This window comes from Nannobrachium achirus (assembly GCF_963921795.1).
Source record: "Nannobrachium achirus genome assembly, chromosome: 9".
Lineage (NCBI taxonomy): Eukaryota > Metazoa > Chordata > Actinopteri > Myctophiformes > Myctophidae > Nannobrachium > Nannobrachium achirus.
The window spans coordinates 38,407,142-38,429,977 of record NC_137818.1 but is presented as its reverse complement, the minus strand read 5'-3'; the positions used below and the strand labels follow the sequence as shown (position 1 = coordinate 38,429,977).

The 22,836-nt window shown below is 40.6% G+C and overlaps 2 protein-coding genes across 2 annotated transcripts; both read right to left on the bottom strand.

The window, feature by feature from the left end:
- Positions 1 to 2,135: 2,135 nt before the first annotated feature.
- On the bottom strand, positions 2,136 to 7,428 carry LOC308290825 (trypsin-like; the record flags this gene model as incomplete). Its single annotated transcript, XM_080732736.1, has 4 exons — positions 2,136 to 2,285; positions 2,774 to 3,037; positions 3,851 to 3,989; positions 7,232 to 7,428. 4 exons carry the CDS (start codon positions 7,426 to 7,428, stop codon positions 2,136 to 2,138), a joined length of 750 nt encoding a protein of 249 aa, XP_080588862.1.
- A 5,813-nt stretch (positions 7,429 to 13,241) lies between these two features.
- LOC308290824 (trypsin-3-like) lies at positions 13,242 to 18,364 on the bottom strand (the record flags this gene model as incomplete). The annotated part of the gene is made up of 4 exons (XM_080732735.1): positions 13,242 to 13,394; positions 14,271 to 14,528; positions 15,233 to 15,371; positions 18,156 to 18,364. The coding sequence occupies 4 exons, from the start codon at positions 18,362 to 18,364 to the stop codon at positions 13,242 to 13,244; spliced, it is 759 nt and encodes a 252-aa protein (XP_080588861.1).
- Positions 18,365 to 22,836: the final 4,472 nt, after the last annotated feature.

Sequence of the window (22,836 nt, the reverse complement as noted above, 5' to 3'; positions counted from 1 at the left end):
CTTTAGACCCCTTATGGGTCCATTTGGTTCCATTTGTACACTCAGAGTTACGGGGGTCCTTGCAAATAAAATGTACTACTGGACTAGTAGTGGATACTTGACTTTCAGTAATTGGGTATTATGATATAAAATAAAAACATTATAATGGGGTGTAAAAAAGAATATCTAAAGCTTGCCACGGATGACACATTTGTCCGTATACGGATGTGTTGATGACCCCTGCCTATATATTAGCTTGGAATTAGGGATGGGACGATATGAAAATGTCATATCACGATTATTGTGACAAAATTCACGATATTATCGCGATAATCAAAATCCATTATCCTGGGGCGGAACATTTGCCAAAAAATAGCAGATCTACAAGCTCACAACGTGTTGCGTTGCACCGCGTAGTGAGCTTGTAGATCGCCAAATCTTTGGCAAAGACATTTGATAGAGTGGAAAAAAAGACTATCAAGTATATATTATAAGTACCTTTTACCAATTATAGAGGATTTAGGTGGTACCAGATATGCAGCTCGGCAAATAAAAGGTGAATTGATCCCAGTGCATGAAGGAGGACGATATCACGACAAATTAAATCTCCACGATACGATTATCGTGAGTGTTTTTTATCACGATAAGCGATAAAATCGCTTATCGTCCCATCCCTAGTACTTGGAATCCCCATCAACAACGTCATTGTTAAGCAGGTTTCTGAACTGTCCATACATAATTATTATTTTATATCACAGATTTTTAGAACTGTGGCAAAGTAATGTCATGCATTTGGATACGTGTGCGCAATGGCCTTTATTGGAGCTGTTTGTTGTGAACCTGTGTGCACTTGTGTCTTGGATCAAGACTAGATGTATTTTATCGAGTCTGACTTTTACTTTCGTATCTATGATAGTCTTGGCCAGTGCGTTCACCAGTAAAGCCTGTACTTGCTGCAGCCGGTATATTTCAATAGATATAGTGTTTTAATCCTTTCTGTAGCCAATCACGTTTACGTTGAGTGTAATAACGGCTTTCACCGGATGCACTGGGGGTTGCAGGCCAAGACTATTGTAGGTACGAAAGTAAAAGTCAGATAAAATACAAATACTGTATGATAGTCTTGATCCAAGGCTAGTGCAGTTGCTTGCTATAGGTTGGTGTCATTTGATTAAATGTCATTGCCATGTGATGGTATTCCTTTGCATTTTGCATGTTTTGATAGTTTGTGAAACAAATTTCAGTGTTTTGTTTTGTGGATCAGTAATGGTAACTGTGGGGTGAAAGTGTGTTTATGCAGCCTGACTTTGCATTAGACATGCTCCTTGAGTCCTTTGTGAAACATGACACGTTAGTCAGCTATAGATCATTTGAAAATAACGTTTTTGCCAAAATGTAGCCTAACCCTTTGGCTTTGCTGTGGTGTTATCTATTTTATTATAACAGTCTTGGCTTTCATGATCTTTTTGTCTTAAAGCTGATAGGTAGTTTTCTGCTGACTAGCAGAAAAAAGGCGATTGCTTATTTTATTTTTTATTTGAATTCTATTATATTCAGACGGCTAACAATGCTCCCTAAAAAAATCTAGTCACTTGTAACATTTCTAGGGACCACAGGCTGCATCCAAAACGATTCTGTTATCTGTGAGAAGCTCATTCGTACATGAACGAGACCTGATTGGTTAATCATCATTTCTGGACCAATGACAGAGCTTCTCACAGATAACATAATAGTTTTGGAGGTAGATTGCAGCCCCTAGACGTCTCACAGAGACTAGATTTCTTTAGGGACCATTGTTAGAAGAATATTTTAAAGAAGGTTTTTATATAGCAGTAGCAGAAGTGTTCTGTGCTGCCTTTGATTGCTGTTTATATTAAATCACGACATGGATTAATTAAGATAGTGTCCCTGTCCCTTGGTGCAATGCCATATTTATGGAGTGCAGTGACCCCCCCAATATGCAGCACCCCTAACTTCAAACATCTTCCCACCTGCAGATGTTCGAGCTTTTGCAACAACAAAACATCCCCTTTAGAATTTACACAATTATTGACACAAAGAAACTGAACATGTTACCAAAATAGAAATGTGTTTTCAATAACAAAAGAAAGCATCATTAAATCCAGAATACATTGCACATAGGTGTTTTGTCAGGGTTAGGGTTGGTTGATTTTCCATTTGATCCGGCTGACGTAGTTCCTCACTCTGGTGTACACCCCAGGGTAGTATGGTCTGGCACAACTGATGCCCCATGAGACAATGCCCTCAAATTTCCCATTGCAGACAAGTGGACCACCTGAGTCACCCTGCAGAAAACCATGAGAAAGGACACCTGATGAACAAAGAGGTTCTCCCTTTTGTGAGATATGCAAACACGCCCTAAAGTACTGTTCTCACTACTCCAGTGTCTAATGGCGCTGCTCATTTGAGCGTGAATTCCTTATTATTGTTCTCCATGACACAGATAGGATATTGTTTCAACACAGCGCCTTGTTTAAAGAAGGCGCGCGTGCGACAGCAAGACTTCATTGTATGCCCGGAGTGGCAGCAGAAATAAAGCCTGCATCATGTTTCCCTGAAATGTTTCCTATCTCTTTAATCACATGAAACTGATATGAACCCTTTTCTTTGTTTTGCCAGAGCAGAACAGTAGATGTTTACATATCCACTCTTATTTTCACTCCTAACCACAGCTAGGCCTATCCATTTGCAAAACATTCTATGACACAACTCATCTATCACATTTCTGTTAACCAAATCATATCCCAGAGTACCCTCAGTGGACTTTCTGTACCTGGCAGGAGTCCTTGCCACCATAATGAGATCCAGCACACACCATGTTGTCAGTGACCCTGCCCCAGTAGTAGTAATATTTACACCAGGGGATGACCTGTACGTCCACGGCACGAAGGGCAGGAGAGAGGTAGGAACTGTGGACATTGGTCACACCCCAGCCGCTCACTGTGCAAGAGGTGTCCGACTGTAATTGGGGGGCTTTGGGATCAGGCAGCTCGACTGGCTGGACATTGGAGTTATTGAGTTGCACTGGTTCACGTAACTGCAACACAAACCAAAACAGAGGGCACGCCAATTAGATGCTAATAGAGCAACCGAGTGATCAAACTGAACTGAAGGTATCTATCAAGGGTATGCATGTGTGCGTGCGTGTGTATATGGCATTATGGATTTTGTGCTGGTGGAAATGGTACCTCAAAGCCAGGTATACACAAATGAATTAGAAAATGATGGTAAAAGTGAAAAGTCTTGACTTGACATGAGTAAAAGTTTTATTTAGTATCTGTACTTAAGCATAAAAAATAGCTCATCAAAAGTAAATCAGCCTGCCTTTTCTCCCTCTCTGAAGTTTATTATAGTACCATCTTACAGATTCAAAAATAGCCACTTGCCTCAGATTTGAGAGAGCTACATCTGCTTCCTTGGTAGCAATAACATACTAAGTTGATGACCATCTCCGTATACAACTACTATACTATATACTATTTGATATACATTTTTTTCTAAGGGATCATTTCCGTTGACTATAGAATTAAAACATTTCTTTACAATAGTGGAATATGGCACAAATAAACATGTACAACAGCTAAAACCAGATTCTCGGAAAAAGTTGTTTTACTTAAGTACTTAATCTTTAATCAAACTTTCTCGCAAGCACTAAAACTCGAGAGACAACCAGAGATTGGTTTGACAGGTTCAGGGATTTGAACCCAGGACCTCTTGCACCCGAAGCGAGAATCATTCCCTTAAACCAACAAGCCTTGGCTAGGTAATAGCCTAAACCACCTCTGCCCATGATTAATATTGTCTAGCAACGTTGCTGGGTGTATTTCAAATATAGTTCAGTCATGCGTACCTTCATGAGCATGATGTCATTATCGAGCGTGTTGTACGTAAATCCAAAGGTAAATATCTTGGAAACCTTGAAGACCTGCTCATGGCCCTCTTCCACATCAAGGTTGTGCTCACTCAACACCACCCTCAGCAGAGAGGTCCTGAGGACCAAAATGGATACAGTCCAATCAGGTTGAGCCTTTCAGGTCACTATAAAGGAGATGGTCAAAGAAAGTATGATTCTAGATTCTATAGACTCTGTGCATAACTGTAGTGCCAGGTTTCCAGAAGGTGGCATACCTGTGTCCTGTTCCGGTTTGTTTTCACATAGTTTTGTTTGATTGGCGTGGCATTGTTTGAACTAGAAACACATGACAAGCCGGTCAAATCTTCTTGCTCTAATCCATTCTCCTGTTTTTGTTTGTTCGTTCTTAATTTGACCGCATATAGGACTTGTATAGACTTGGTCGACATTGGTCATTGTAAATGTCCTTTATAAATAAAGTTTGAGTTGAGTTGAGCTGGAAACCCGGAACTGTATTAATGCTCAGAGCCTATTCTGAAAGGCCTGTTAACCTCTTTCAGCAAAACAGATCTGTAATGAATACAAAAGATTATAGTAAATAATTTAAAAACAAAAATAGTAGTCTAAAAGTCCTGCTAGTGCTCCCTACAGGCAATGCTACTCATTGCATCCAAGCGGAAGAATGTATAAATGCGCCATAAGAAATTAAAATTATTATTGCTGCCAGAATTTAAATGAGTGTTTATAGCCGGGGCGGGGACCCAGTCACCAAAATGGAAGGGGACATGTGATTTTCTGCCGTACTTTTTATTTCTGTTTTATTCTAGTGCAGTCAATGGGACAGTGAATATACAAATGGCCATAACATTTTTTCGCGATGTTTCCGGCAGAGCAGGCCTCTCATTCTGTGGACCTTAATGACCGAACTAATAGATAAAACAGAAATAAAAAGTACGGCAGAAAACCACATGTCCTACCCTATTCCTTGAGCTTTTGGGTCCCCGGCTATTATGTATTTTCATTTGAGGTTTAGTGCATCAAACATCAAAAGCTTTAAAGTGAAATAAAATGCTACATTGTGAAATTTGGACAAAGCGTGGTGCTAAGGGAAATGCCTTTGGGTCAGTAGTCTGCCTAAGTTTAGTATGTGAACGGTCACAGATTGTCTGTGTGTATGTATGTATCTCTGTCACGCCTGACACTGTGGTTCTATGGGTTTGTCGCTCTGACATCATGCTCTGGCTTCACTGTGATGTCATACTAACAGAATCCCTTTTATGCCCATATATGGAGTTCCCTGATGTCATCAATATTAAGCCCATATCTAACATATGGGAATGCCCATATATGGAGGCCACATCGGCCACATACCACACTAAACGGCTGGTTCTACAGACAGGGATCTCCATGTATGGGCATAAACGAGTATGATGTCAGATGTCATAGACATCATAGAACTTTCACAAAACGAATAACTGAGTATGCATGTTTGGGCTCTCACAGCATATCTCCATATACAGTACATAGATCTCCATATATGGGTACCAGGGGTCTACATGGGTAACTGGTCCGATATACATCACTGGCCAAGAATTGGCAGTCGCATGTCGCCCTGAGGCGTCTAACTAGTGTAGATTATCAGATATTTGGCATACAAACTGACATTTGGCCTGAGGCTGGTAGGCTACTACAAGAAAGGACATTGGGTACTACTTAAATGATTAGGGTTCCTTCTCTGCGGGAGCATGTCTTAGAATTTGAGATGTATACAACAGGAAATTGTTATCTTCTGTGCTACGCGCACAGAAGTGCCCTTTTGTGAGGTTTGAGCACCTAGCTGCCCACTCAGTGCTCTCTGCACAGCCCTGGTTCTTAATAACACTGCTTCACCCTGTTGGCATTAGCCAGACTGATAGTGTGGATTATACAACTGGTAGTTACGACAAAGCAATATATTGATTGAATAGCTCTCTACCCATGTGAATAATGAGCACTACCACACGGGTCTCATCAAACGAAGGATCAGCTGCGCTGGTCGCAAAAGAGCTGAAGCGCTCCCCTCTCCCAACACTATGCTAGTGGCTAGGCTAGCAGTTTTCATGTGAAGTTCAAGGACATAGTAGCTAAATGTGGCATAACATTTTTTAACATTCCTATTGAATATCTTAATTACAATTAAATGAAGTTGATGGTTTTTTTTTAAGGCAACTGTTGTATAATCGCAATATTACACTCAAGGGTGTGAGTTATGTGATTATTGGACCTTCTGCGCTGCATGCCTACAGGCACTCGCAACCTTTCGGGGGGGCAGACCTCCATTCAGAAACATCCCCACTTAGAAACATCCCCATTCAGAAATACCCCCACTGAGGTTAGGGTTTAGGTTAGGTTTAGGTGACACCTCCATTTAGAATAATGGAAGTCAATCTTCTGAATGGCAATGTTTGTGTATACATGTATGTTATGTTGTAAATGGAACGCAAGCGGTCCAAATAATCATGATAACCCACACCCTCATGTAATTGCTTAATTCACTCACATGTTTCTCCACGGTATCAGCTGAACAGTGAATTTTCTGATTTCTCATACTTATGGGCCGAAGTCCAGACACCATGGAGGAACGTGTGAGTGAATCCACATTATCAGTCTGGCTAATGCCAGCCTAATATACCCCCCTCCCCCCCATCTCTCTCTCTCTGTCTGACACACACACGCACGCACGCACGCACGCGCACACACACACACACACACACACACGCACACTTGGGCCATGCAATATTAGAATCAATCAGTGCTCTGTAATCACAGCATTAAGTACAGTATTACTTTTTAGTCTACTCCAGTGGTCCTCAACCTTTTCAAGCCGTGACCCCCAAAATAATCATATTTGAACTGGGGACCCCCCACCCTGACGAACACTTGGAGTTGTAAGACTTGAGGCATTACATTTAGTTCAATCTGGCAAGCCGTCATCAAAGAAAGGGGAACGTCCACTCGGTCGACCTCTTCCTTTGAGTGGCGTAAGCGATCAAGTCTCGAGAGAATGCATTTAGTTTAACACGATTCTATTGTGAAAACACATCTACATGCTCATGCGTTGCGAGGTGTTGTGAGCATGTAGATCACCTATTTTCACAATTTCTGCCTAATATTTGACAATATGGATCAAAGGGTCCTTAAATTGTCACTTTAGAAATGTGCAGATACCGTCTTTACACTTATACTGCATGTTGGTTTGTTTACTGTTGATTGAGGAAAACAATGTTTCACATCAAGTTAATCATCTGGGGACCCCCCAAAATAATTTGGGGACCCAGGGGGTCCCGACCCACATGTTGAGAACCACTGGTCAACTCTACTGAATATGCCCATACTTACGGCCTCCAGCAGTGGGCAGCAGACACCACCCACTGCCTGTGGACAAGGGTCCCTCCACAGTAATGTCTCCAAACGCCTTGGCGCTCATACTGCAGAGAAGCCTGATATCCAATAGAGTACGGTTTAACCTCCTGACCACCGATGATCCTGGCTGCAAGTGTCTCTGTGGGCAATAAGGTCAGAATATAGTCAGGCATTTGAATACATTTTTCGCATTAGTTCTGTTGATTTCTGTGAATTTCTGGGGAAAATTGTCTTTGGTCTATGTGAGAAAATCTAAAATAACTGCTACATTAATTAATGATTAAATAATTTTTTATTCTTCCCATCTAATTGCAAATTTATGAAGCACCACGTAGGCTACCCGACCACAGTCACATAAAGTCAACCATTATGTAACTTTAATTTACGCGGGTCACTGTCAAATGTCCTTTGAAAAACTCTTTTAACATGTTTCCATATCTGGCATGCTGCACAAATAAATCAGATGATTTGATATGGTAAATATTTTATCCAGTCTATGAAATGTGTCAAATCTTACAATACAAACAAAATGCAAAGGAATCTGAACGTTTGAGGCAAACAATAAATACAAATAAATGTAGATATCCTTTAACTAATATATATTTTTCTGCTAACTGATAGTTAAATCCATATCGCTTCATAACACCTAGTAAGCATTATGGGATCAACATCAATGAAGTACAACCTGGAAGCTCACCTGTTACAGAGAGAGAGAAAGCCCAAAGTAGCAGCAATGAATACCTTACTTTCTGACCCATTTTTCACTCCACCTGTAACGTGTCGTACAGTGTTAGAATATAGCAGCTGGTACAGGTATAGATTTACAACACAACAAAATAGTGCATTACTTTACGTTAGATTATCCCAACCTGATAGCCCATCCTCAAATTACCCACCCTAGATTTCTCAGCAACACCGCAAAACATTCATTGACTTATCTCTAAATCTACACGATTGATGACATATCATATTTGCTAGTAGTTCGTTCAATACACAAATCAAGTTTTTACAAAAAAAAAAGGAAAATGTGTAAATATTACTACCTATAATCCAGCACATGCATGCAGTAATCTTCAGGGTATCTCCAACTGAACCAGAGCAAAGCCCACCAAGTTCCTTATATAGTGTAACTGCATCCTTGCCTACTTTTGTTAAACCATCTTTTATCTCATTACATCCCATAAATGACATCCCACAAATGAACAATGATGGTGACCTAGTATGTGACAAAGCCATGGTGTCACATGGTGTCAGACACCGGTTTTGTCTATTTCTTCTATTTCTAATCTTGTTTTGTTCTGGTCCTATCTTGGCATATATTGTAGTCTGTCTCGTAGCTGTTAACTGGACACCTCCACAGTCATCATATGCCCAAGAAGATATGGGCAGAACATCATACTGTAGCTTTATAGTTGTAATGGAATTGTCTGGAATCAAACTGGTATGAGGTACATTACAAAATAAATGCTGTGATTATTAAACAAGAGTTGGAATCTAGCATCCCCATATTGGGGTGTGGTTGTGTGGTACAGTAGGACGTAAGGGGAGAGCAGGAGGAGTGGCATTCTGGGACGGTAGGTATTGTTTAGCAAGAATGTGGTGTGTGTGTGTGTGTGTGTGTGTGTGTGTGTGTGTGTGTGTGTGTGTGTGTGTGTGTGTGTGTGTGTGTGTGTGTGTGTGTGTGTGTGTGTGTGTGTGTGTGTGTGTGTGTGTGTGTGTGTGTGTGTGTGTGTGTGTGTGTGTGTGTGTGTGTGTGTGTGTGTGTGTGTGCATTCAGACAGACATACACACACACACACATACACACAAGAATGAAGCTTTGGCGAAAGTTCAATGAGGAAGAACTTTTCTGTCATGTTTCTATTCAGCTTTATTTTCTTTTTATGGGGAATTCCACTCTGTAACTTCCACCCTCCCATGCTGTCAAAACCTAAGCATGAGCACCTCTTTCAATTTGCAGTTAGCCAAGCAGGCGATGGTCTCTACAAACTAGAGGTTTCGGGCCTCACATCTAGAGTTCGTGGCGTTGAAGAAGCTGAGAAGTGAAGATAGTATTAATTTATGTACAGCTAATGATATGTAATAGAATATTAGTCGTATTTGTATGGAGGCAGTAAATTCAAATGTGTGTCATGGACACAAAGCCTTACAACAATTAATAGGATAATAGGATAACGTGCATAGTTACATGTGGCCGGAGGCTGTTCCATTGACCTGGTGTGTGTCCTTCTGTGGGAGATGTTTCTCACGGTGGTTTTGTACAACTGAAAAGTTAGATGGCAAGTGTATCTCTTTATTAGTGTTTTTTTGTATGATAGTCTCCACCAGGCCAAAGGCATGACTGAGACCATTATTTGCACCCTGTCTGTCTGTCTGTCTGTCTGTCTGTCTGTCTGTCTGTCTGTCTGTCTGTCCGTCCATCCGTCCGCGTGTCTGGGTGTGTGTACGTACAGTATATAGGGCTGTCACGATTACACCTTTAAGTTGAAGAATAATTGTCGCACCAACTAATAATTGCGATTAGTGGTTTAATTTAGTTTTTGCCATTGAACATTGGAACATATGAATACAACATTCATTTTGGTTAGATTTTTAGGCTTCATGATCACAAATTGCACAGAGCAGATATGACAAATAACTTAAACATACAAAGAAATTACTGACATTCTTTAATAATAGTATACTTAAGAAAATAATATATATAGCAGAAATAGCTGATTAGCAAGCTTACAACACGACACAAAGTGATGTATTAAAAGCCTGTAGATCTTCTATTTCCACAATTTCTTTGGGGAAAAATGATCACTTTTCACCATGGCATGGATTCTGACAATTATGCCAAAATAATTGCGATTATCTCAAATAATTGGGATTAGGCGATTATGTAATAATTGTGACGGTATGTGTATGTCCGTCCGTCTAATCTCCGGCACAGGCCAGACGTATAGATGTGACCAGGCCAGATGTTACGTCTTCTATTCTTTATGATCTTATTAGGAATTACTGTTTCCTTAATTTATTTTATTTTGTATCTCTGTTTCATGCCTACTGTGGTGACACCTGACTTGACCTCAGGATCAATAAAGATCTATCCATCAATCATACAAGTCCTACAGTGTAGCCTACTGTTTACTGCAGGACTGTTCATTGGAATGGCATCACTGCTAAATCAGGATGGTCACTGCAAGTCAAGTGCAGTGACTTGGTGAAGTGCTATTATACAATGCAAAGTGATATGACCATGCACCAAAAATACAGCTGATATACATTTCCATACACACCAGTCATGAGAAAAGAACATTTATTGCAGTTTACATTTTACAACTGACTTTGGACACCATTTCATCAATACAAGCAAACTAAACAAAAAAAGGCATTCTTTACACACTTAAACATGGACATCCCTATTCTGTGCATGTCAAAAACAGAATTGCAGTGAGATTGAGCTAACAGTTAGTTTAGTTTCTCTGTTTGTTCAGTTTGGGAAAGGTTGATCGTGTACACTCTGCACTGCCATCTCAATGTTGGGTCTGTACTGGCTGAATAAACAGGGACTCGGATACTAGTATTTCCAGGATAACAGAAAGATAACACAGCCCACAATATGAATACATTTTACATGTTTTATTTTTATAGCTGTTGTAGAATCGCAATATTACACTCCGCCTTGTTCCGCAGGTACCGCATAACCGTTGTGCCAATAATCACGATAACGCACACCCTCTCGTGTAATACAGTAATGCTTAATAAAAGCTAAAATCATGTGCTTTAAAATGATTACCTGCCATTTTTTACCATGACATGATGTATTTGATGCTTCCCAGCACTCTCTTTTAATAATGTGCTGTTTAAATACAGTAGCTACATCAGCGACCAAGGCAGTGTGAGATCTCCATCTCTCTCAAGATGCATCTAGGAGGACTGTACAGTGTACACCTACCATGTATGGGTTATGGCCTCCTGTCCAAAGATTTACCTTGGTTGGCGGAGGCGAATTCGATAGCCTTTACAAACTAGACAAACATTCAGATTTCACAGAAATAATGCTTTATAAAGTCTCAAACCTGTCTAAATACTGGTCGGCATTGTATAATTACCCGGAACCTCCGTGTTCTTTAATAAGAAGCCTTTTTATCCGATATCTTTCTGTTTTCCCATGTATGGGAAAACAGAAAAATATTTAGACACTAGGTTTGAGACTTCGCTTCACCAACCAAGGTAAATCCTCATCCATGGCGGTCGTACGACTCGTACGTCATATTATCAGCGACCGTCATGTTTCAGGGCTAATACCGAGGCCATATAGTATCAGTAATTAAGTGTGTGAGTGAATTCTCCTCTGCTGTTGTGGCAGAATGTGGTACTGTACTGTATACAGCCAAAACCTAACAAAGAAACTAAAACATACTTTTGCTGAATGCTTACTGAATTTATTGAATAAAGAAAATCACAAAAAAGAGAAAAGATTTAGTTTAAAAGATAAAAATAAAAGTATTACCAATTTTTGTGCACAGAGTTGGCCAATACATTTGTCTAATGACCGCTGATAGATCACATGATGATGCAAATGTGATAACACATACGGTAACTAACTTATTATGCCAATTAGAAGACATTTTAATATGGTCAATCTAGTTGTAGCAGTTATGGCCTTTAATGTGTTAACATGATTAAAACACCATTCGACAAGTGAAACCCAAATTTAATGAGGTTCTTTATGGCATACATTTATGATAAATGTGAAAGGTCTATGGTTTACAATGTGATGAATTGTTGGTTTTATGGAGAAAGTGAACAACAGCATTAAACAAATGTTGGCACCAACATATCTTATTTTACATCTCTCAGTTGTGACCTTGACCATTGACTTTTCTGACCAGGACATAATAATCTCTTCAGGGCAGCCTACTAATCATTTCCTTCAATTTCCCGAAAATCTCATGTTATCTTGCTAACAATCAAACACACACAAACAGACAGGACCAATTACAATACCCTATGCATGCATTGCTGTAGGCATGGAGGTAAAATACAAAAAAGGAAAAATAATCAATAGGGGCTTAAAACACATAATAATAATATTAGCCTAATAATAATGCAAATAATTTGGTAATATAACAATGTTGATGAGTCAAATTAGCCTTATTTCAGACTCTACGCTGGGGCTTGAGTCTGAACTTGTGGCCATTCTATTTGATTGAAAAGGGGAGGGGATTTAAAATTTGAAATTCCCAATCACAAGAGATCTGGTAGGAGGGGTTGTGTTTGACTTTTGCACACAAAACATTCCCTCCTCCCCCTCCCCTCAATGACATGCACCAAACAGGTCATTGTCTTTGATGTTTCATTGATTAGAGAGGATCACTAACGAGCTATTCGACACTTGTATGGCTCAATCAATGACTGCAGTTCGGAGCCCTTTTGAAGTTCAAAGGGAGCAATTAAGAACTCTGGTGAGCCACGCAGCCACCCCTCCCTCCACTGTTTCTGTTGATTTTCAAAAGTAAGACGCGCCCCTCCTCCGCATTGCATTGATTTCATTGGTCGGTTTCGGTCGGTTTGAGAAGCTTTCGGTAGCAAGAGACACGTCATATGACACATCCAGACCAAGAGATGCAGTTCACTCAGAGAGTGGGCGGGTCTATTGGCTGGAGCCAGGCTAGAGTCAAATGACAGTTAATTATGAATATTAACATATTGTTCCAAAGCCTGAAGCCAGTGATAACACCACTGGTTCCTTATAGGTGTTCTCGGCCGAAAGCCATCAACTATTTTAAATAACATAAAGTAACAATGAGAGACAACTTAGTTATGTTCTGAATCACCATAGTCTATCACATAGTGTCATAGAATGTACACAATTATTGACACAAAGAAACTGAACACATTAGCCAAATGAGAGTTTTCAACAAATGTGTTTTCAAATACACCCTAAAGCTTCAATCCAGGATCCATTCTCTCACTATTCCATCTGGGTGGAGCTGACTTAGACGTCAGTGTTGATCAGCCATCTGATCCAGCTGACGTAGTTCCTTACTTTGGTGTACACGCCAGGGTAGTATGCGCTGCCACAACTGATGCCCCATGAGACAATGCCCTCAAATTTCCCATTGCAGACAAGTGGACCTCCTGAGTCACCCTGTAGAAAACCAAGAGATAAGAGGACTGATGAACAAAGTGGTCCTCCCTTTTGTGAACAAACACACCCTAAAGTATTGTTCTAGCTCAGTGGTTCTCAAACTCTGGGTCGGGACCCCAAGTGGGGTCCCCAAATTATTTTATGGGGTTCCCAGATGATTAGCTTAATGTAATTTATTTTTCTCACTCAACGGTAAACAAACCAACATACAGTATAAGTGTATACAGGGTATCTATCTGCTCATTTATAAAGTGACAATTTAAGGACTTTCAAGACCGTTTTAATACCAAACTGGCCAAACTGTCAAATATTAAGTAAGCAAGAGGTGAACATTGTGAAAATAGCCGATCTACATGCTCGCAATGGCGTTGTGAGCATGTAGTTCGGCTATTTTCACAATATTTATCTGTGGAACCGAGTCACAAATGTTATACCTACAATTCCAAGTGCTTGTCAGGGTGGGGGTCTCCAGTTCAAATATGTTTATTTTGGGGGTCACAGCCTAAAAAGGTTTGAGAACCCCTGTTCTAGCTACTCCAGTGTGGCAACACTGCACGTTTTACATACATATGCACGGTCGCTCGCTCGCGCACGCACGCACGCACGCACGCACACACACACACACACACACACACACAGGATTTCAATAGTGACTCACAGAGACCACACATACAGGACCGCTACGGTTGAAGTTACAACAGAAAGAAAGATTGCGTCATGACTGTTTTTTTTTTTTTTTTTTCTTTTCTTACTGACTTGTTTCTTGTCAGGATATGAACCCTTGTCTTTGTTTTGTCAGGGAAGAATAGGAGCCATTATAAATTCTATGACAGGATTCCATCAATCATGATGCTGTTAATCAAGTTGTTTCTGTACCTGGCAGGAGTCCTTGCCTCCATATGAGGAACCAGCACACAGCATGTTTTCAGTGATCCTGCCCCAGTAGAAGTATTTACACCAGGGCATGATGTGTACGTCCACAGCGCGCAGTTCACGAGAGAGGTAGTAACTGTAGACGTGCGTAACACCCCAGCCGCTCACTCTGCAGGAGGTGCCTGACCTTAAGTAAGGGGTGCTTTCATCAGGCAGCATGACTGGACGGACATAGTTATTGAGCTCTGCTGGTTCACTTAACTGAAACACAAACCAAAAACACAGAGGGCTCCCCAATGACAAGGAATCTGACTCAGGGTGATCAAACTACAGGTTATGAATACACACGTGTGTGTGTGTGTGTGTGTGTGTGTGTGTGTGTGTGTGTGTGTGTGTGTGTGTGTGTGTGTGTGTGTGTGTGTGTGTGTGTGTGTGTGTGTGTGTGTGTGTGTGTGTGTGTGTGTGTGTGTGTGTGTGTGTGTGTGTGTGTGTGTGTGTGTGTGTGTGTGTGTGGTATGTAACTTAAAGATGCAGTGCCATGATTTATTTCCCCCCTAAAACATGATTATCAGGTATTATGATTATACTAGGAGGAGGACCTTTTCCAAAAGAGTGTACAGAAAGAGTTAAAATTCGTTTTTTATGTGGCCACACCCACCAGTTCATTAAGTATGCCTGGTTGTCAGGTGGGTGGTGACCCAGATGAAGTTAGCCACACCCACAGTGTTGGGTGAATCATAAAAAGGGAGGGGATAATTATATGATGTCATTTAATCACTGTTTTTGGATCTGCACTTTTGACCCACAAGGTGTCAGCCTCCAGGAAGACATACAAAATACAAAGGGACTACATAATTGCTCATAACAACCACACCAGGGGGTCTAATGAAGTACTGTCAACATCATAGACATATACATACTAGAAACAGTACAACATTATGGCACCACCTCTTTAAATAGCTTACCTTCAACATCATGATGTCATTATTGAAGGTTTTGTACTGATAGCCGCGCAGATGTATCTTGGTGACATTGAGGACCTGCTCAGAGCCTTCATCCAGGTAGAGGCTGTGCTCACACAACACCACCCTCAGCAGTTTGGCCCTGAGGACCAAACCAGATAAAGCATTTGTTGAGGCTTTCAGGTCACTATAATGATTCACCAATTCTAGATTCTACTCTCACACTATAACTATGTAATTCACCCCTGTTGCCCCTATCCATGCTAAACTTTGCACACACACTCCACTCCACAACCTCCGCCCCTGATTTCTGACATGCCCCTCTTCTAGCGCCACCATGAGGCCGATCTTTGCAAAACACATTTTTGGACACTGCTCCTACAGATTTTGGCCTAAAATCGGTACACACTATCTCTAAAGTCATGTCATCAACATGGATCTGCCCCGGTTCCCATATTCCCTCCTGATTGGCTACGATTGCCTTCTAAAGTTTGTGTATGCGACCTGACGGTCGCTTATCTCCCGATTAGGGAGTCTTACTGGTAATTGTAACATGGACTGTGACATCCACTTGAGTTTGAACAATTTTGTAAACATATGTCTTCATAGTTATACAGTAGTTCGAGTGTTTGGTGTGGACGGCCCATATCCTATTTACTATGACTCACGGTATGATTGCAGCACCAAAAACATGAATAACCTACTTGGAAGAAGAAGAAAAAATGCCACCCTTACCAACTTTTCCTTGGAAATTCCTCCACTACAGAAACTTTCCCTCATCAGCCGACCAACACCAGTCCGTGGCCTGAGGCTACGGACCAGGGGTGGGCTACTGGCACATGGTCTAAAGCAGGGGTTCTCAAACTTTTCAGCTCGAGATCCAAAGGATACATTTGGTGTGTCCCTGGGAACCAAGCTTAAAAATAGCATGGGACTATGATGTTGAATGGCTGAGCTGTAATCTACAGACGGCATTCTGCTGTTGATCAGCTCTTTGACATGCATTTCAAAGCATTTGCTCACTATGGGGGTGAGAGCTATATAAACCTTTTTGTCCTGGCATTATTGTCCTGGCATTATTGTAGCTTGTTTGGTGCAGATGCATACAAACTAAGAGGGACTTGTTGTAAATGTCTGTAAAAACTCCTGATAGCTGCTCTGCGCATGCTCCGAACACCTGGGAGTCCTTTGAGAGGGGAGGGTTGATCACTTCCACATCAAACTTAAAAACCTAGGACTCAAGTCACTCAACCCCAGCCTGTGTAGCTGGACTCTACATGTCAGAGTGATGCCAGGACGTGAGGATGGGTTCCAACTCCTCCACCACCCTGAACCTCAACACAGGAGCCACTCAGGGCTGCATCCCTATAGCAGGCTGAGTCTGCAGTTATTTGCTCCTTTACATCCAGTTGGGAAACTTGATCCTATAGTTGTGGACACCCAGGAGACTACTGTACTGTGGGTGGTGGAATCCACACCTTGCTTCATACTGTAGCTCTAAAACGAGCAATTGATACTCTTTCAGAAAATAGCTCTGAAAATGAATATACAAACTCTTTTTAGGAGTAGGGTTTCAGCACGACTGAAATAAATGGAAGAATGTCAGGGGATACTGGCTGGGGAGTTGATGACATAGAAATTATGGTTAGTTATGTCAAGTTTGCGGGCCGGGTTTCATTCATTCTTTTGAAATTCAAAAACAATATAGCTATGATTCAAGATGAATATGTTTGAGATAACGTTGCTTAGTTTCCACAGCGTTTTCATAATAAAATTGTTTATTCCCAGGAGCTACTTTTGCTCTGCCTGCTTACCCTGCTATGGAGTTGCTCACCTGGGAGTTGGTATGGGGTCACCTACAGTAAATGTAGATTATCAAGATTATCCCCTGTGCATCCATCGTTGCCCAAGCGATATGGAACAGACATACAGAATCAGCCTCAGCCACTATCCAAGGGCTGATGGGCCTGCCCAAAGTTTAATGGAAGGGCAACAATGAATGCCAGGTGATAGTTAACACATACAGTATAGCCATAGCTGAGAAAATAGCCTTTAAGTTAACTTCATTTCCTCATTTCTCATATGCTCCATGTTCCAACATATTGTCTCACTATTCCATCTAACCCTGCTTAACCCTGATCTTGTTTTTTAAAGTGAAACATGTCACATCGTGACCAATTGTGAGCTTGTAGATCTGCTATCTTACAATAAATGCACAGAATGTCTGTACATGCGTAGGTACATCTGTAATTCACGTATCCCAAGAACTGTTTGACTGATGAGTTGAGTGCATGGAGTTGAGTCGGTCGGATTGGCGGTTGTCCAGAACCACCAGAAAAGGCTCTGGCCTTGGAGGGGCATACATTCCTTATTTGCATCGTTCCCAACTTGTATCATTCCAGAGTAGGCCATATTCCCTTCCCAACAGGCACCAGTCCAAAAATCCAATCCAAAACAACACTAACTTTGCCTAATCATACTGTATTTCCAGTGCTAACCTTAAAGCTACAATCCAGGATTTATTTTAATGACACTTCATTGTTTCGAAGTCGGTCTGTCGAACGATACTCGAGATACATGAACTACAGATGTATGGATATACATACAGAGATTTCACACATTTATTTTAAGAAAATGTCAAAACACCTGTTTTGACATACAATGTCAAACTAAAATGTTGGGTTGTTAGTTTCTAATATAACTCTAGTTACAGATGATAACTACACTACGCTAAATACTAACAGCCCAAAGGAATGGGCATTAGCCTGGGCTAGCTACTTAGTGTTTTTGTTACTCTTCATTTATATTCTACATTCTATAATAATTCATCATATAAATGACCCTCTCACTTTCTTTTCCTCTCTCAAACATACAAATCCAGTCCAGACCTGTGATCACATTGCTAGTACTAAAAGTCAGTACTCACGGCCTCCAGCAGTGGGCAGCAGACACCACCCACTGGCTGTGGACCAGGGTCCCTCCACAGTAATGTCTCCAGACTCCTTTCCTTAAATACTGCAGAGAAGCCTGATATCCAATGGAGTATGGACTAACCTCCTCTCCACCAATGATCTTGTCGTCGTCTGCAGTTGCAAGTGTCTCTGTGGGCCATAATGACAGAATACAGTCAGGCATTTGTATACATGTTTCATGTGAGTTTCCGTTCATTTAATAGACAAAAATACTTAGTCTTTGATGTACAAAAGAAAAAAGCTAAAATAACAGCCACATAAATGGTATATTCATTTTCAATCTTTGCCATCTCACTGTGAATTTGTGAGGCATCATGTCCTACCTGACCACAGTCACTTTAACACCATTGTGCGCTTTAATTTGTGCTTTTATTCCTATGTAGGTCACAGTCAAATGCCCTTTTCAAAGCCCTTTTTTCCCATGTTTACATATTTGCCACGCCCCATCCCGGTCCCTCGGGTTGGGCAATGCCAACATCCTGGACATCCCCAAGACTTACGTTTTTCACACAACCAGTAAAATGTCCCAGGTGATAATTGATTCATGGACAATATTTTAACCATCTTTAAAATGTATTTGTTAATAATAATAGACATCCAAATCAAAATGCAAAGCGATTATGAAACCAATACATTGATTGAGCACAAGCAAGAAGCTTACCTGTTAAAAAGAGAGAGAGTGGCAAAAGTAGCAACAATGAAGACCTTACTATCCGGTCCATTTTCAGTCCACCTGTAACATAATAATCATGAATTCTAGTAGGCTACTGTAGGCATAGGCATAGATTTACAACATGATGACAATCGTTTTGTGTTGTACAAATCTATCTACAGTACTCGCACAAGAGACTGATATTCTGCCAATTTTACCACGTACCTTAAGTATATTTGAGGAACAGCTATTGTTAACTGAATTATTTCCTTTCTTTCTTACCCTATTCTCTATTCTTACCCCTAGTTTGAATCAGAATCAACTCTATTGTAACATCACATCCAATTTTGGCAAGCTCCAAGCCTCCATCGTTTTCTTTTCAGGAAGGGGGGGTGGGGGGCGGGGGTAATAAATCAAACCGCAAAGACAAATATAGGGTAGGCCTCAACATGTCGAGGAAAGTTGAAGTTGAGCCCATCCTCAAATTACTCGTCCTTTTGTCTCAGTGACAAAACTGCTGTTGCCCAAAGGCCTAAAATCTACACATATCTTCTGTCTATTGATAGATGACACATTATCCTTCCTATTTCCTAGTTGTTAGTTCAATACCGCTAAATAATCAAGTAATAGGATGTCCTACAACACAACCTACTTTACGCAGCCTATCTGGCTATAGAAATGGCAACCTCATAATAATATTGAATGACAGGCATCAAGCAATTCACAAAGTCAGAGATACAAAAATGATACAATTGTAAAGAATAACCACATATATAATCCAACATATGCATGCACCAACCTTCAAGATGTCTCCAACTGGACCACACAAAAATCCTCCATGTTCCTTATATAGTGTAACCGTATCCTTACCTACTGTACTTTTGTTAAATTATCTTTTTTATCTCGTTACGAGTCGGGGACATCCCACAAACGAACAATGATGGTGACCTAGTATGTGACAAAAGCCATGGTGTCCTACTGTTGTGTCTACTGTATTATAATCTTTTCTTTTTTTTGGTCGTATCTTGGGATATATTGTTGGCTGAAGTTAGCTGGAAACTAAACACCTCCAAGTCATCATGCCCAACATATGAGCAGAACAAGAGTTCATACTGTAGCTTTATTGTTATAATGGAATTGTTTGGAATCAAACTGGTACAAGAGGAATTACAAAAAGTGCTGTCATTATAAAAAGTAGAGAAAGTAAGGCTTCTATTTCATGTTTTGCATTGCAGGACCAAAGGGCTTGCATATCATGACATTAAACAACAACATTCTGTTGCTTGTACTTGTAAATTATTGACAAATAAAATCTTCTTTATTCTTGAGTCATTGTTTTGTCTGCACATAAGAAGTACATTAATGAATATGCAACTTAGACCTTGCAGTGAGCCATGATAATGATGGTCTGAATTTCATTGGTTCCGGCTGCACTTACATGTGCAAACAAAACAAGGTACTGGTGGTAATAGAGGGCACTGTTTGGGTGAGCAATATGTTTTTCCCAGAAGGTGCTCTTTGGCAGGGAGCATAATGGAGCACATGTTGCTGTTGCATCACATTTTCATACTGTTTATGTCCGTAAGGAAACAACAAGGGAATATACAAATGTGAGATAAGATCATAACTATAGCCTACTATCAGATGTGAGATAAGATCATAACTATTAGCCTACTGACTGTGACCCAATTCACACCATCATGTCTATTGTAAAGTTCTATAAATTCTCCCATTATTTCTTTTTTGGTAGTTTGATAGATTTTCTGATAATTCTATTATACCAGTTCAAGTCAACTTCAACAGAACAGTGTCAAATATAAACTGTACTGTGAATCAATAGAGTTGCTTCCACCCCAGGCTTGTCAACTCTCCTGGATCTCCCAGGAGTCTCCTGGATTTTGAACCCCTCTCCTGGGAGTCTCCTGGATTGGCAAATCTCCTGGATTTCTCCTGGATTTTGTATCAAACTCCCAAAATTCACCAGAACACAGGGAATTACATCTACTATGTTAAAAATATTCTGGGGGAGGACCCCCAGACCCCCCGCTTTAGGGGTGGGGGCAATGCATGCCAGAAAGATCATACAGATATTCACTTAAGTAATGACTTAAAGCTATACTGTGTAAGATGCTCAACTAGTGGTCAGTAGCCCTATAGCAAACCGCGGTCGCGTTCGCGTCTTTCGCCCGTTTTTCGTACCTTCACACCCCCGCGTCTGCCTCCACAACGCCGAGAGCTATCTTTTGAGGGGTCCCTGGTTCCTGTGCGTTCAGGCATTCCGGAGAAACGGACTACTTCACCCTGCCTGGTAGGCGAGATTACCTTTTGAGTAAAGAGACACACGGGCGACTACAAATATGGCGACCCCACTTCAAGATGCACTGTGATTGGCCGGTAGTGTACCATGTGTGCATGATCGGCGATGTGATTGGGCAACGTATACACAACGTATACAGATGATGCAGATTACGTCATTTTGGCGCGAAATCCGGTCCACGGCCAGGATCATAGAAAACATATAAAGAGAAGGCTTCAGAAGCTGAAAATAACGGAGTGGGTGTTCTAAAACTTTAGCGATTTAACAGTTAGGACAATTTTAAGATTTGTTTTATAAAAAAAGTTACATGGTACAACTTTAAAGATGAGAAATCATTATTAAAGATGTCCTTTTGCTTCTGTCATCAGATCTGTACTCCTACATTTGGCATATTAGGCTGAAATTGTACACATGCTAGTAAAGTAAGCCTGATAAATGTATCAAACATGCACAAAATTCAACAGAACACAGGAAAATAATATATTCATAAGTTTTGGGGAGAGGACCCCCCAGACCCCGGTTGGGGAGTTCCGCGCACCCCCCAAAAATAAATCTCCTGGATTCTGACAGTCCAATGTTGACAACCCTGTTCCACCCCCTTCTGGGAGTGATGAGAACGACTGCTGGGAAGGATCATGTTGATTGACATGTTTACTAACTTTATTTTACAGCTTAGTATATCCTTAACTTACCTATTGCAATATTTTGTGGGCCAATACCTATCCCGCTTATCTCCATAAATTACATATACCGGTACTCTAAAAAAGGTTTGTTAGAATAGTTACAAATTCTAATGTGAGGAATCCATCTTCATCTTTATTTTCAACTCTCAAGATATTAAACTCTCTTAAAAATAAATATTGTTCGTTTAATTTACAAGACAAATATCAGAGTGTCCCTCTCATGGACCACTTCCAACCGTACTTGCAGTCTAATTCCAAACTTCAATCATAATTATGTTACTAGGCAGACAAACCATTTACATGTCTCTAGTTGTAATACCACCAGGGGGCAGTTCTCTATCATATACAGAGGTGTCTCCTATTGTGGAATTCCCATTTCCACCTGGTGGCTGTCACATCTTCCATCCACATGTAAAAGTGTATTACTATGTAACTTATTAGTTATTCACCAAAGTGGGTAATTAGAGGATGGGCATCCACACTACCGTTGAGTATTGTTATACGTAGGAGTATTGTATAACAGTTCCACTATTGTATTTATCATGCATAGAGTGTATGTGTGTTTTTGTTTAGTTTTTCTATTTAATGTCTGGCTACAGACCACTTGTCATAAATATCTATCGCATTTAATAGTGTGGTTGCCCCTGCTGCAGGGCAACCACAACCAGACTATAGTACTTGAACGAAAAAGGTTTCAATGAAGTACTGCTAAGTTCCAAGGTATAGACAGCAGACTTACAGAGAAGGAATTTCCAAGGCACTCCGTCGTTGGTGAAAAAATATATAATTTATTTGAGCAAGGCAAAACTATAGTACTTGTCTGACTTTATTCCATCCATCTTCCATCCCCTCCTTGATAAACTTTTTTTTTTGCTGCGCTACTCCTCCCCCTGTTTTGGTAGCATGTACTTGGGCCATATGTCAAATCGACCGCCTTCATCGGGAATTGATTCCTTGCATTTTGCTAAGATATACGTTATATA